A 15,694-nucleotide genomic window follows, 5' to 3' on the forward strand; every position below is an offset into this window, starting at 1 on the left:
TTTTGATTTTGTATAATAACACAGTGTTTGTTTTATCTTTTCAGAGTCCCACAAGTTCCTTCTTTATGCTCGTCAGATTGAGATCCGAGGTGTCGACATAGACAATCCCTACTACAACTACATCATCTCCTTCACTGTGCCAGACATAGACAATGTGACGGCAGTGGACTACGATGCCGTGGAGCATCGTATCTACTGGTCAGATGTTCGAACACAGACCATCAAGAGAGCTTTCATCAATGGCACAGGGGTGGAGACAGTTGTTTCTGCTGGTAAGAACAATCCCAAATACATAGAAACAGATGGATAACACACTGTAGACTCGGGAAGCTCTAACCTTTTCTTTTGTCATCCTGTAACTATCCAGATCTCCCTAATGCTAATGGGCTGGCTGTGGACTGGGTGTCCAGGAATCTTTTCTGGACCAGCTATGATGCCAACAAGAAGCAGATCAATGTGGCCCGACTTGATGGATCTTTCAAGAATGCTGTTATCCAGGGATTAGACAAGCCCCACTGTTTGGTGGTGCACCCTCTGCTGGGGTAAGTGTCTCCAGTTTGTCGGGCCTGTGGATACTCTGATGCAGTATCTGGTATAAAACTTCTCGCTTTTATTTTGCTACTGACACTGATTGGACAATAATATTCATTTATTTCATTTATTGTGGACTTTCTTCAAATGTTTTCTCCTTTGACCGACTGTTTTTTTTTTCCCCTCAGGAAACTTTACTGGACTGACGGTGACAACATAAGCATGGCCAACATGGATGGTACCAATCACACAACACTTTTCACCAGTCAGAAGGGACCAGTAGGTGAGTATGCTCCCCCCTCCCCCTCTTCTTCAACAGACTGTCTGTAACATAACACTGGATTTCTGACACAGGTTAAGTGCATACTTGTTAGAAATGTCTTTGTATCACATTCTTTCCACACAGGCCTTTCTATTGATTATGAAAAGGAGCAGCTCTACTGGATTAGTTCAGGAAATGGCACCATTAACCGTTGCCAGATGGATGGATCTAAACTGGAGATACTGGAAGGTGTTAAAGGCAAACTTACCAAGGCTAGTGCACTAGCTGTTATGGGTAAGATGAGAAAGATAAAAAAAATCCCTTTCTTTGAATAATTTATATAGCTTATTATTGAACCAAATCTGTATCCCTCACTGTAGGAGACAAGCTGTGGTGGGCAGATCAAGGAATGGCCCAGATAGGAACGTGTGACAAGAACAATGGAGGAAACTGGAGGGTTCTGCGAAACAACACCTCGCCTATGATGCACATGAGGATCTACGATGAGGATGTGCAGAAAGGTAAGAGTTATCAGGCGAATAACCTTTTACTTTTTTGTAACGTGATTCTCCCTTTCCTTTTCGTCGTACTCATCTTCTTCTTCTTTCGTAGCGCGAATCAACCTGTGCAGTAACAACAATGGTGACTGCTCCCAGCTGTGTCTCCCCACCTCACCAACAACCAGGGCCTGCATGTGCACCGCAGGGTACAGCCTCAAGACAGGACAGCAGTCCTGTGAAGGTAAAAACACGGCCTCACAGCCACATTCACACATACAGTAGGAATGCAGCGTGTCCTAAGAACAAAAAGTGATTGTGCTTTCTCTGAGCAGGTATGGGCTCGTTCCTTCTATACTCTGTTCACGAGGGAATCAGAGGAATTCCTCTCGACCCGGTAGACAAATCTGACGCCTTGGTGCCGGTGTCTGGCACCTCTTTGGCTGTCGGCATCGACTTCCACGCTGGTGAGTAAAATTATGTGACATCAGTTACTGGATGGCTGCACGTAAAACTTTAAAGCTCCCACTATTTCCTATATCTGAGTATTTATAGTGACACATAATGACCTTTCCTTTTCAGATAATGACACCATCTATTGGGTGGACATGGGCCTGAGCACTATCAGCAGGGCTAAGAGAGATCAGACATGGAGAGAAGACGTGGTGACCAATGGCATCGGCCGGGTTGAGGGGATCACTGTTGACTGGATAGCAGGTCTAGATCATTTTGTAACCTCTTTTAGTTTCTTTTAAATCTCCACAGGCACACATAAAGGGCTTCATGGCTAATTCTAACCTTGTCCTTTCATAGGAAATATTTACTGGACTGACCAGGGCTTTGACGTGATTGAGGTTGCCAGGCTGAATGGCTCTTTCCGCTATGTAGTCATTTCCCAGGGCCTGGACAAACCCAGAGCCATCACTGTCCACCCAGTGAAAGGGTAAGATCTCCTGCCAGCAGTTTAACTTAGCTTTCTCTAATAAATTATAATCTACTTTTGGTTGAGTTGTTCTTTTTTTCCCCCTCTGAATTGCACTTTTATGTCATCTCATGTGTGTTCCTGTTTGCAGATATCTGTTCTGGACTGAGTGGGGTCAGTACCCTCGTATTGAGCGTTCTCGGTTGGATGGCTCCCAGAGGTTGGTCCTGGTCAATTCCAGCATCAGTTGGCCAAATGGGATCTCTATCGACTACGAGGTGTGGACTCGATGCTGCTTAAATCTTCCCAAACTCACACATTATGTCAATGACTCACTATTTGTCCAGTGGTTTTATCGGTGTGATTGAAATTTAGAATGTTTAATCTATTTAATATTGACACAATATAGGCCACAGTTATTATTCATTTCTACAGGTAAAAGGTTTTAATAAACTGATACAATCACAGGATTGTTTCAATAATTGTTCAGTCTGGATTTGTAAATGTAACCTTACATCATTATTATATTATTTAATCTTCTTTCTTTTCTCCTGGGTCTGTGCAGGAGGGGTTTCTGTACTGGTGCGATGCGAGGACGGACAAGATTGAGCGCATCAATCTGGAGACTGGAGACAACAGGGAGGTGGTGCTGGCCAACAACAACATGGACATGTTTGCCGTGTCTGTTTTTGAGGAGTACATTTACTGGAGCGACAGGTCAGCTGAGTGTTTGTCCGCGCTGTTCAGTGCATGACGGGTTTTTAAATCATGTTGTAATGAAGTGCAATTAATTTACTCAAAACTTTTTGTGGTCTTCGTTTAGGACTCATGCCAACGGGTCCATCAAGAGAGGCAGTAAAGACAATGCTACAGATGCTGTGCAGCTCAGGAGTGGCATTGGTGTCCAGCTGAAGGACATCAAGGTTTTCAACAGGGCCAGGCAGCAAGGTAGGGAAACACACAACACATGCATACAGCTAAACTCAGACATTAGGTCTGTAGTGCATAACTTCTAAATATAACAGTGTAAACCAGTATCAAATAGATAGTGGTTTGATGCTGATTCACTCAGCTGTCTCTCTGTATTTCTTAGTACAGCAATGTTTCGAGCTCGTGTCACCTGGTGACATTCCTGCACTGCACTCAGGAAATATCAATTTGATCAAGACAAACACCAACATTGTGCTAATAAAGCAAGACATCTGCAAAGAAATCGCAGTATGACTGAAAACACAAAGCAGCACTTGAAAAAGTGCTGCTCAAAATCCTGGTTGTTAAATAAATAAATATGGGATAATTAATGTTGTATCATTAAAGAATAAACAGCATAATCACAAAATGATCACACTATTTGACTGCCTCAGCTTAATGAACTGAAATACTGTGTTTAACCAGACTAGTTATTTGTGTAACAACACACCTCGTAAACATGTCGCACTCCTCCAGGCACAAACGTCTGCAAACACAACAATGGCGGCTGTGAACAGCTGTGTCTTTATCGTGGCAACGGACAGCACACCTGTGCCTGTGCTCATGGCATGTTGGCAGAGGACAACTGCAGCTGCCGTGACTATGATGGATACCTGCTGTACTCGGAGCGGACTATCTTGAAGAGCATCCACCTCTCTGATGAGACCAACCTTAACGCGCCGATAAAGCCGTTTGAGGACCCCGATCACATGAAGAATGTCATCGCCCTCAGCTTCGACTACCACGGCGGTGGAGGGAAGGCGGCCAACCGCATCTTCTTCAGCGACATCCACTTTGGCAACATACAGCAGATCAACAACGACGGCACAGATCGCAAGATTGTGGTGGACAGTAAGTGTGGAGTCATCAGTCGCACCTAATATTCACCTTAAATAATCCACAGATCACCTTGAAGTGCCACTTAAACCTGTCCCTCCTCTCAGTGTCAAAGGAGTTCTGTCTTTTATCATTAACATTAATAATTAAATGTTGCCCCTCATCCCCCTTGACACTGTAAACAGCCATTATGGCACATTCTGACAACACAAGCACCCAGGAGGATCCACTGCACACACTCACACACACACACACACACACACACACATGCACAGCTGCAGCATCTTGACTAGAGTGCCACTTGAAGGAGACACGCTTCCACACACACACAAACTGCTTTTCACTTGTTTTAGCACCAGAGTGTCTCTAAAGTAACTTTCCTTTTAAATGATTCAAGAGTGTGTTGTCGAACTCTATCCAGAGATGAATTGTGACCGAAGCTGTTTGTAGCGAGCAGTGTTTTTTTCACTGGAGCGACAAAAGTGAGATGCTTGTGAGGACTAGTGTGCTTACTGATGTCAACACAACATCAGAGTTTTGAACAAGTTGTTTTTATCCATCCAATGACGTAAAAAAAAAAGACTATACATCAACATTTATTATACACAAAGATCCTATTATTACAGTGTATCACCCAACTGATGATACTCACAATAAATATGCTAATTAATTACGAACAAAATGATAAATAGAGGGGATTGGCAACACATGAAAATGTTTATCCGATTTTTTATATTATGACACTTTTACATTTTGCACACAATTTGATTTAGATGAGGTATATTCCTATGAATGTCCCAAGTGCTTCGGTCATGTTAACTCGCCATAAATCTGCCGATAAAGTGAATAATGAGGTAGCGCTGTTTTCTTTTTCTGCTCTGAGACTCAGGTTTGGCATCTCTCTGAGGTTGTGTCCAGCTCAAAGGGTTGTACCATGTCCCTGTTAAAAATATCGGGACAACCAATCAGGCAACTTTTGCACCATGCCCAGCGCTCTCGCCCCAGCTCTTTTAATTCTCGTCTAAACCTTTGAGACATAAACCCGTACAGTATAGGGTTTACCACTGCTGCTGAGGATGTCAGAAGTCTGGCCAGAATGGCAACAGTATTGTAGCCAGGTGAGTCTTTCATTGATCCACCAATGAAGGAGAACATGAGGGCATATGAGGGTAGCCACAGCAGAGTGAAGACCAGGACCAGGAGGGCTGAAGTTTGAGTGACCTGGCTCTGGTAGCGTTCCAGCTGGGGAGCATTTCCCAGCAGCCTTGCGTGTCGGAGAAAACAGTAGATCTTGGTGTACATCAGTACAATGATGCCTAGTGGTAGAGCAAAGCCAAACAGGAATAGAGAGATGCTGTAAACCAGCTGGCTGAAATCGGACAGGAAGGCAAAGCAGTACACAGCGCGGGACGTGGTAATTGTGCGGAAGGCAAACTGCGGCGCTGCCAAGGCAGAGGCAGGGACCCAGAGCAGAGCCACTGTCAGCTTTATGCATCGGTGCATCCTCAAACGGTACGCCCAGGTGGAGTGCACCACTGTGAGGTAGCGTGTCACAGCCAAAGCTGCCAGGGTGAACACCGAGGCCGCAGAGCAGGCCACGCCCAGGAAGCTGATGCCTTTGCACAGGAAGCTGCCAAAAGGCCAGAAGCCAAGGGTGATAGCAGATGTGTGGAAGGGCAAACAGAGCAGCAGCAGCAGGTCTGCAGCACTCAGAGCCAGCAGCAGGGTGTCTGTGCCATGTGGAGGTTGACTTTCTTTCCTCCTCCTGCCATTAAGGATGGTGATGACAAGAATTTGGCCCACGAGACCAGTCACCAGAATGAGCCCATCCAAGATGGGCACCACGACTTTAATCAAAGACTCATCTGCATGAGTAGTTTCTCCAAGGCTGCTGCTGTTTACCTGCTGCCCTAACTCATCCATGAATACACAAAACTAACACAATTAACTACAGTATATCAAGTAATTAACATAATGACCCTTTAATATTGAGCGCCAGAGCAAGTGTCTGGGTAATGTATTTTTGACTCCAACCCATGTCTTAACTATTAGTCACAGACGACGTGGCCACACTTCATTAAGACTGCCACTACTCTCTCAACGATAGCAATTATTTAAGCAGTTGAGACCAAACTGGTCAGTTGACAACCTCATTGACATTTTAATTTGGGCCGTCTGTGGAAAACAGAATAGAAAGAGTATATTGCACTTTAAATGTTATCTGCGAAAATACACAGTCTATTATTATGTGGTCAAAATTCATTTTTAAGTGCCTGAAAATAGTTTAGTCCAGTGCATCTTGAGTCACTCAAGCTCCTGTTGCTCTCTGACTGAATCCCTTTAAAAAAATGTTCCTCTTAAACTTTACAGCTGTAACTGTGTTCTTGCCTTTTGAAGAAATGTAAAGCACTTAACGATGATGCAAAGTATGACGACCTCCTTCTCTGAAAACAAAGAAGGGCATCAGATAAAAACTCTTCACATGTCGTGCTGTACTCAGTTTTGAGAACAATGAAAGCAGGACTTCAAAGAGCAGGCTGGTTTTTCCTTGGCTCCATCAGAAAATCCTTTGTAATCCAGCGGGGAGCAGTTTGAGTCCAAATTCACAGAGTTCCTCTGTGGCTGTATTGATTTGTTGAAACCAGGCAACAGTGGACAAAATCATCACAGTAGATACTAACAGATGTTCCACTTTAAAAGTCAATGCTACTTGATGCTACATTAAGTGGTAGGAGGCATGTTGTCCATTTAGAAGCTCTCCAGAGGCAAGTAATCTGTAGAATCCACTAGCAGAAGAGTACTGCATGAAACATGGCATTCAGTCACTCAAGGAAAATAATAAATAAGTAGAGATTCTTTTTAAAAAAAAAGCAGTAAGAAAAGCAAAATAATGGTCAGCTGTCACATGGATTATCGCACGAGTGCAGTGATTGTCAGAAAGGCTCCGTTTCTGAGTGTCAGTGGTCTTCACGACACGTTTGCTACACTGTTTGCACAGTAACCAGGGGCTGAGCTGACTGAGGCGAGGGGAGGGGGAGCGAGGTTGACTTGAATATCGTGTGATCTTCATTTCAACTAAGAGATTAGTTACTCATGCACACAATTTCTTCATTTCTGTCCTCTCGTGTGCATCCATTCAGGGATATGAAGAGCTAATGTTTGTGACACAGGTTTTGCTCATAAACTGGTGTTTAAATTGCCCCTTCAGGTTGCTTAACAGCACATTCAGTCTTAAAGTTGTCCCACATTAAGGTTGATTGTGTCATTCATGTGAAACGTCTAGTAAAGAGCAATTATTGGCTTTCAGCAGAAAGCAAACAGTCGTGCAGAGTGTTCAGCTTTTTATTGTTGGGAATAAGTGGTCATAAACATGGTTACCAGTGTGACTGGAAACAGATGGATGCACAACTTGGAGCCATAGACCATATGTACAAAATGGATGTAGTCTTACAGTTTGACAACAGTTTATTCCTGAAGCCAACCAGGAAATAAGAATGCATTGCATAACCATTAGGGGGCAGCTTTGCTGGTTGCACAAATATGAACAGAAGTCTATATGAAAATAAGCCCATTTCCACTCCATTTATAATGTTATTATATGAGGAGGAGTTTCAGGTCTTCTTCAATAGAACATGATGTGGATTTTGTAAATGAAGCTCCTGTGAAGAGGAAATTGACAGCTGGTTTTGTGCAATAGACACCTGGTTGCAGGTGACATCTGTGAACGTGCATCAACATGGCACCTTCAGATTCCCACGTGTGACTTCATGACCAGTTGCCACTTGCTTTGAGCCCATAAAGCTTCAATACTGTGTCCTTTTCCATGAGGTTGTGTGTGAGCAGCACAGTTCAAAAATAGTATTGCTGTATTGTTGTTGCATTAGAGCGTGGTTGCAGGATGAAAGGATAGATATCCAGAACTTTAGCTTTATCTTTGCCGTTTACTGCTGACCTCATCTCCCTGGGCTCTGTCCATGAAGCGACTGCAATTTTCTTCTCAGAACAACAAGAAGTCACCATGACTGCAAGTGTGCATGGGGCGTTGTATTTGTGTGCACAGGCAGTTAGCTATGAAATGACAGGCTGATACAGGCTTTAAACTTTTCCAGGAACACCATGCAGCCTTGGTAAATACTTGGAACTGTGTGGTACAGATTCTTTTTTACCCGCCTTTGTTTGTTTTTAAACTCGTCCAGTCTTCCTCACAGAGCTTCACCATTCATTTACTGAAGTGGGAAGATGAGGGAAACTTGAAATGCATGTGCCACTGCCCCTTTAATGAAGTCTCACAAAGTTAACCATAGGGACAACCTGTTACAACCATGGCAGTGATTAATGATTTGTTGAATTCTCACTGAAGGTTCTCATTAAAGCTGCTACTCACACTCCTGAGAGGTGATATTTCTTTATAGTGAAATAAAACGACTTTATTCTTCTCAAGCTTTGGCGCCATAACAAGTTAAGAGCCGTAGGTAGAAAAAGCTTTTGCAAAGCATCCAAAAAATGTACCTAGGGCCAACTTCTTCCCTCTCTGTTCCACAGATGTTGGGTCTGTTGAGGGCCTGGCATACCACCGCGGTTGGGATACACTCTACTGGACCAGTTACACAACCTCCACCATCACTCGACACACTGTGGATCAGAGCCGCACTGTGGCCTATAACCGCAACACTGTGGTCACTATGTCTGGAGAGGACCACCCCAGAGCCTTTGTGCTGGACGAGTGTCAGGAGTGAGTCATTAATATTGAAACTTGGTGCTCTGCATTCAGGACCCAGCTCCAATCGCAATTCTTTCTTTATTCCTTTTGAACAGGAGATTTATTATAGTCCACTCAACCGTAACTTTTAAACCAAGACATTTGGGAGCTCCCACATAATTCTTGTCTTGTGTTTGTTCTCGCTTTAGTCTCATGTTCTGGACCAACTGGAATGAGCTGTCTCCCAGCATTATGAGGGCTTCTCTGAATGGAGCCAACATGCTGGTGATCATCGGCAGTGATATCAAAACTCCAAATGGCCTCGCCATCGATCACCGAGCTGAGAAACTCTATTTCTCTGATGCCACCTTGGACAAGATTGAGCGCTGTGAATATGATGGAAGCAATCGTTACGTAAGTCGCCAGTTTCTTAAAAAAAAATATCAACACGTCAAATTTAAATTCAGTATTTAGTGAATGTATGCGTGTCATTGTCTGCCCCAGGTTTTATTGAAGAATGAGCCCGTCCATCCGTTCGGTCTGGCTGTGTACGGAGATTACATCTTCTGGACTGACTGGGTGAGGAGGGCAGTCCTTCGAGCCGACAAGTACACAGGAGGAGACATGAAAGTGTTGCGCGCAGACATCCCTCAGCAGCCAATGGGCATCGTTGCTGTGGCGAATGACACCAACAGCTGTGAGTAGTATTTACTGCAGTCAATGTAAGGTTGGTGCCGGTCACACCTCTGAATTACATCATTTCTGCAGGTGTCACTCATGTCGTAAAGGCTTGAGTTGTTTTTGTCACCATGCTGGTGGTGCTGTGGTCTCTCAGACTGTTAATTCACCATTTTAAGGCTTAGATACCTCAGCAAATATTGGATGGATTGACAAATATTGGGTATTCATGTATCCTTTAGGATGAATCTGAATCACTTTGGTGATTGCGAGTGCCATTATCATGTCAAAACATAACATGTCTAATATAATTTGGAGCATTGTGCAATGCTGGTGTTAGCGTTATGAATATAGCCAAGCACACTTGTTCATGGCTCTGATTTCATGTCATTGCATTATATGACACATTCCCCAGTCCGGGTAATTAAATAAATTGTGTGCTTCCTGCTTTCACTAAATAGGATTTATTGCACTTCTACTTTTACTAAATAAGTTGTGTACTTCTACTTTCACTAAATAAGTTGTGCACTTCTACTTTTACTAAATAAGTTGTGTACTTCTACTTTCACTAAATAAGTTGTGTACTCCACTATATTTGATAAATAATTTGTGTACTTCTACCTTTCCTCTAACTATCTTTGACTCATCGTTACTACCAAATAAAATCAAGAAGAAGAGTTGGTATTATGCTTTAAACGACAGTTTTCACCCATTCACACGCTGCAACATGGGGTTAAGTGTCTTTGCTCAAGGACACATACAGACAAGCAGAACCAGGAATTGAACCCACAACCTTCCAGCTGAAAGACAACTTAAATACAGTAAATGTCACATACTTATATATACATATAAGACTTCCAACTTCAACTCCAACTCCAAAGTAATTTCCTAGTTAAGATACTTGTACTTTTACTCAAGTATCAAGTACTTTAAATATCTTCTCCCAGGTGCAAGGATTCAAAGAGGAAATTTCTAAATTTCTTCCATAATGGACTCTTACCAATCACTTTATAAAAGAGGGGGTAAAAACTATTTAAAGCTGAATAAATCAGTGGTAATATTCTGCTGGGCTTGGCCGCTGTTTGGTTTGCTTTCACGTTCTCTGCAGCTGCCTTTGTCCTTTTTATCACCACTGTGGCTGCAGCTTTGGAGATATAATTTTATTATTACTGAGAAGTGAAAGTGGTGCCTGTTTGTTGACTGAGCCACCGGATTTGGGATTTGCAAATAAAGTTTGTTTTTTCCCTCTCAGGAGAGCGAGAAACAAGGAAACAGAACACTAAGCATTAATAAGGCATAAGAAGTTTATGTAGTCAGGGAAATGCAGAACTGCTGCATGCACTGTACTAAAATGCTACATGACAGCTCCCCAAATGCCCATATTTAAAAAAGAAAAAAGACTTCTGAAGTGAGGTTGTACCATGTACTTTATACAAGGTACAACAGGGAGAATGTATATTTTTACATTCTGTGTGCTCCCTATGCAAAATCAGCGAAAACACGCAAACACTGGGGATATCTGGAAAAATAGATTATAGCTAGTAAACAAAAATGTAAACTAATAATAATAATCTGTCTGCTGGTAGTATTGGCAGTGTAAACTCGCTTGAATATGATTTCCGCTTTAGCTTTGTGCTAAACAGCCAAGAAACAGAAATGTAAACAAGTTACTCTCCTGCACCAAAGCCCATTGAAAAAAACAGCAATTTTAGCTCGTGGGACACACGCGTTTGTGTGATGATTGTATGTCCGAACAAAGACTTTCAAACACAGAATTCACAAATGCGTGAATGTAGTGATATAGTCACGCCAGAAAATAAACAACTGCAGTATCCTGTGAAGTATAATCACTGTTTTTGTCAATGTCAATGGGGTTTTTAAAAAAAACCAAAAAACTATCCAAAACTAAGACATTTCACAGAATTTCAAAATAAAAATGTTTTGATATGGAACAGTATGACATTAATGATGAATAAAACATACTTATAATGCAAAATTAATGTACAAATAACAAACACAGACTCGATTTTAGAAAATAATTGAGGTTGGCTGTGTAATCACTTAATTCCACTAAATCAGTAGTAGTCTGTGAGCTTATATAATGTAAGTTATTGATGAATTTTTCATGTACAACATTGATTTATTCATATGTTTTGAGTCTGTTTACTTTTTGGATAAATCTGTGTTGATTTTAACCTAATAAAAGACAAGGATGATCTTTAAATTCTTAGCGTTCATTTAAAAACAAACCTGACTTCCCACTGCTGAGCCCAAACATGAGCAGCGTCGTCCTCAATTAGGAATGTGGAAATAAACCCAGGATATTTTCTTTAACTTCATCCATATACATGAGATTTTAATGTGAAAGCAACACTAACACTTGATATTTAACTCAAGTGCAGTGCTGGTAACTTTAAAAACCAGCACACACACACACTCAAAAATAAATATGTAGTCAGGTCTTTGGTGCCATTTTGCATGTTTTTACAACACTGTTGTTCATTTCCCAGATTACTATGCACTAATGTTTGCTGGGAATTTGTGCCAGAGAGCAAATGCCTCAGGTGGCTCTTACCAGAAAACACAAACACACACACACTTTTCCTTTGCTGTTACTTAATATCACATTTCACTGACCTACATTTATTCCCTGGAGACTTGGAGTCAAACCTTAACCCCAAACACAACATGCCAAAGTCCAACTCTACCCACAACCTGCTGCAAGTAATTGGTCACATTATATTTGTGTATAAATAAGTGTATTTTATTATGTACAAACAGCAGAGAAAAAGCTAATTATTTAACGTTACAGAAGGTATCAGTAAAGTTAGTAAAACGTTTACAAGGACAATAATTATGAAGAAAAAACATATTTTCCAGTAAAATAAAAACATTTGGTGTGACTTTAGCTGTGGTTCAGAGGTACAGTAACTTTTAGTTTGGTGGTTTGATTTCCAGCTCCTATTGTCCACATGTTACAGTGTCCTCAGGCAAGAATTATGTAATCAAATTCAACAAAACTTGGTGCAACTAAGTTTCGGTGTTCTGGTTTCACCTTTGTTGGCGCTACTGAGCCATGTGAACCATGTATTCTACTTATTTTATAACATTTTTGGCGAGTTCTGATTTGCGTGCCAATTTTTGAACGGTTCAAATGATTAGTACGACACAAATGCCAATGCTTTTGCCCTTTTAGCGATAATTTACCATAAAACTTTTACTGCTGCTTTGTGAAAGACCTTTGTTTACATTTGACTTAATGAATTATTTAAAAAAAATACAGTTTTATTCATGTGTTGATATAAAAGAAAAAGTCATGACAACTTCTAATTTACTTACATTTAACAAGAAAATGTTCCACCATTCACTCTTGAGACTCATTCATTTTCATACAAACATAATAAAATATAATTTAATGTTTTTGTACCTGTTTTGGAGTGGTGAGAGTCTGGATGCCCGTTGCCTTGGCAACCATAGTGTGGCTGTTGCCGGGGCTCGGCTGCAGCGACAGCGTCAGACCTGCGACGGTGTGAACCCTCAGCTCTGTGATGGAAACCTTTTCGTCCGTGACGGAGAACGCCGACTCTCCGAGTGTGGCTGTTGCCGGGGCTCGGCTGCAGCGACAGCGTCAGACACGGCCAGCTCTGGATGGAAACCTTTTCGTCACGGAGAACGCCGACTGAGCACCGCGTCCACGGCCAAGACACCTGAAAAACACAGGGAAAAAACATAAAAAACAAAACAAACTTTTATTGTTTCTCTCCATGACAGAGGGACATTGTTCGAGTCCAGGGTGGACACCAGCTTTATTGTCTTCCTGCAGCTCATAACGTCCATGACAAGACAATTTTAGATTAAAGTGCTTTGTGCTGGTGTTTGCTCCGGTCTGTCTACAATCCACACGTCAGTGCTGTCGCTGTCTATCATTGTAAGAAACAAACAAAAAACAAATGCCGGAGAGGTAATCAATCAGGCGGTGGAGACAAAAAAAAAAAGAAGGGTCAAGGATTTTGTTTTCAAAGTGACGGTTAACAGAAACACTCGTGTCCGTCTGAGCGTCTCCTCGTGGAAGAAGAACCAGAAACATTTACAAACTTCTCTCGTCTCTCGCAGTAATTCCAGGGTGTTTTTTTTCGCATGACAGGACTGTGAACCCGGTGTTTTACTCACTTTTAAAATATCATCATTTCACTTTGCAATTGCAACTACAGGTCACACAGGGACTCACTCAAAGTAAAAGGGCGTATCAGCACAAACAGTGACCTTGTCCTTCTCCAGGCAGGCAAGGGCTCTTTCCCATCAACGTCTTAAAGCACAACTATGCAGGATTTTTACCCCAATTTAACAGCTTCAGAGTCAGTGCGACAGTTAAATGATTTGTTGTGGGGAGATAGGTTAGCTGTCTCCACTGCCCCCTACTGTCTGTTAGCGGAATGGACTAGCGATCTTACAACAGTGTAAATTGTAAAAATATCTACTTATAAATATAAACTGTAGGGGGAGCTCCGTAGAGGAAAAAGGGCGCAAAGGCAACCGGACTTGCAAAGTTCTGGAGTCTGGGACATCAAGCACACATTCACATAGAAACAGCATTTCAGGAGCTCTGAAACGGTAATTTGGAAAAGGTTCCCAAGACATTTCCTGAAATGTGTCTCAAGTTTTTCAAAATGACAAAGAAAAAATATTGTTTGTATGTTTCTGTGTGGATGGGGACGAAGAAACGTGAATGCAGTAGCGAGTGTTTGACCAGAGAGGACAGTAGATTCACCAATTTGTATCAAAACACATATCATTTCAACAATTTTACAATAAACTGTGTATAGATTTGCACCTGGATCAAAAAATAACATTAACTAGATACACATATACACTTTTTTCCTCCTAAAAAAACACACAAAACACCATACAGTATATCATTGCTACATTTTGCATGTACTGTACATTTTAACCCTGCAATCAGTAACTCTGTCACCCCTTTCCGAGTTCCAACCTAGTGGAACGCACCGTAAACTATACCATCTAGTGGTTAACATGTGCAAGTGCAAGGGCCAAACAGAAATGGACGTTCCGTTGTAGTAAATCAGTCGTGTTTATATTTTATCCAGAGACAACAGCTAGAAAGTATGAAAAACATGATAATGATATACATATTTACATAATATAACAGGGCGTCAACATGAATACAAAGCAGTGGCACAGGTGTATTTGTGGTGACACAGGTTGGCTGCATAAAGAAGGTGATTTTATCTCTCGCAGACTCGGTTGCTTGTATTTCGCCGAGTTCATTTATGTAATGATCTGCATGGAGGGCAGCGCACAGTACATTACACTTATCAGATCCTAACATCACCATGGCAACGGGGAAAATAAAAATAACAGGCCTGCGACTCTTTATTGTCGTGCCAGAGATTTACAGTTGACGGGGGCTGTAGTAAAGGTTTTAAGGCTCCGGTTGCCTGAATTTGACACAATAATCTACCGCCGCTGCTAAACTTTTTATTTTGAGCTTTTCTGCAGCTCGATCTTCAGCTTCTTATCCGAGCTGAAGTTTGCTTAGCTGAGATTTTGTCAAAGGTCAGGAGTGAAGCAGAGAAAATTACTTTTTAAATTTGAAAATAATAGACACATGGACCTTGAGGTGTCTTTTTGTCTTTATGTGCGACATATTTTTGAAGTTCCTGAATATTAGTTCCATCATAACTCTACATTAATGTAAACCACTCTCACACCAAAGTCCATGTGTTTGCCACTTAAACAGTTTAAGCCTGCGAGAAAATGAAGTTACTGTTCCTTTGTTCAGTGATTACGCCGCACACCAAAGTCCATTGAGAAAATCAGCGATTTTACATCACAGCACACAGTGAGTTGTTGATCCACTGCTGCCACCATCAGTAAGTTCAAACCACACGAGGCAGCAGTGGACCAGCAGCTCCTGTGTCACTGCTCAATAAAAACGCTCATTTTCTCTATGGACTTTGGAGTGGTGTTACAAACCTCCAGTTTTCAGTAATCCTGAAGGGTTTCACTTGTATTTTTTGATTTTCATCTCATATCTCTCAGCGTTTGTTTGTGAAGTGGGAACTTGCTCGGCTTCTTATTCTCCATTGAGATTTTTGCCTTCACCTGTCCTGAACTCTCTTTCAAACCCAATCCACACTTTATTTTTTTCTATTCTCACACAAATGTCATGGCAACACACACACACACCTGCAGAAATAGCTTCTTTCTGCAGCAGCTCTTAGGTCTGACAGTGAAGCCCATGTATTTACGCTGCTCTTCAGGACCAGACCTTCACTGTG

The 15,694-nt window shown here is 41.8% G+C and overlaps 2 protein-coding genes across 2 annotated transcripts in view; one reads left to right on the forward strand and one right to left on the reverse strand.

The window, feature by feature from the left end:
* The window catches only part of LOC122777495 (low-density lipoprotein receptor-related protein 1-like), a 57,884-nt gene extending 48,462 nt beyond the window's left edge, over positions 1-9,422 (forward strand). The window contains exons 29-44 of the mRNA XM_044038786.1: positions 45-272; positions 368-542; positions 720-814; positions 938-1,087; positions 1,174-1,314; positions 1,406-1,534; positions 1,626-1,757; positions 1,873-2,007; positions 2,104-2,233; positions 2,364-2,490; positions 2,778-2,929; positions 3,036-3,160; positions 3,659-4,033; positions 8,561-8,750; positions 8,927-9,131; positions 9,222-9,422. Of these exons, the coding sequence (XP_043894721.1) occupies positions 45-272; positions 368-542; positions 720-814; positions 938-1,087; positions 1,174-1,314; positions 1,406-1,534; positions 1,626-1,757; positions 1,873-2,007; positions 2,104-2,233; positions 2,364-2,490; positions 2,778-2,929; positions 3,036-3,160; positions 3,659-4,033; positions 8,561-8,750; positions 8,927-9,131; positions 9,222-9,422 (2,690 nt within the window). The remainder of the gene's footprint in view (positions 1-44; positions 273-367; positions 543-719; positions 815-937; positions 1,088-1,173; positions 1,315-1,405; positions 1,535-1,625; positions 1,758-1,872; positions 2,008-2,103; positions 2,234-2,363; positions 2,491-2,777; positions 2,930-3,035; positions 3,161-3,658; positions 4,034-8,560; positions 8,751-8,926; positions 9,132-9,221) is intronic.
* LOC122777496 (galanin receptor type 1-like) lies at positions 4,639-6,115 on the reverse strand. The gene has a single exon (XM_044038787.1). The coding sequence runs from the start codon at positions 5,939-5,941 to the stop codon at positions 4,904-4,906; it is 1,038 nt and encodes a 345-aa protein (XP_043894722.1). The 5' UTR covers positions 5,942-6,115; the 3' UTR covers positions 4,639-4,903.
* Positions 9,423-15,694: the final 6,272 nt, after the last annotated feature.

The sequence above is a fragment of the Solea senegalensis genome, linkage group LG11 (assembly GCF_019176455.1).
Source record: "Solea senegalensis isolate Sse05_10M linkage group LG11, IFAPA_SoseM_1, whole genome shotgun sequence".
In the NCBI taxonomy this organism is placed as follows: Eukaryota; Metazoa; Chordata; class Actinopteri; order Pleuronectiformes; family Soleidae; genus Solea; species Solea senegalensis.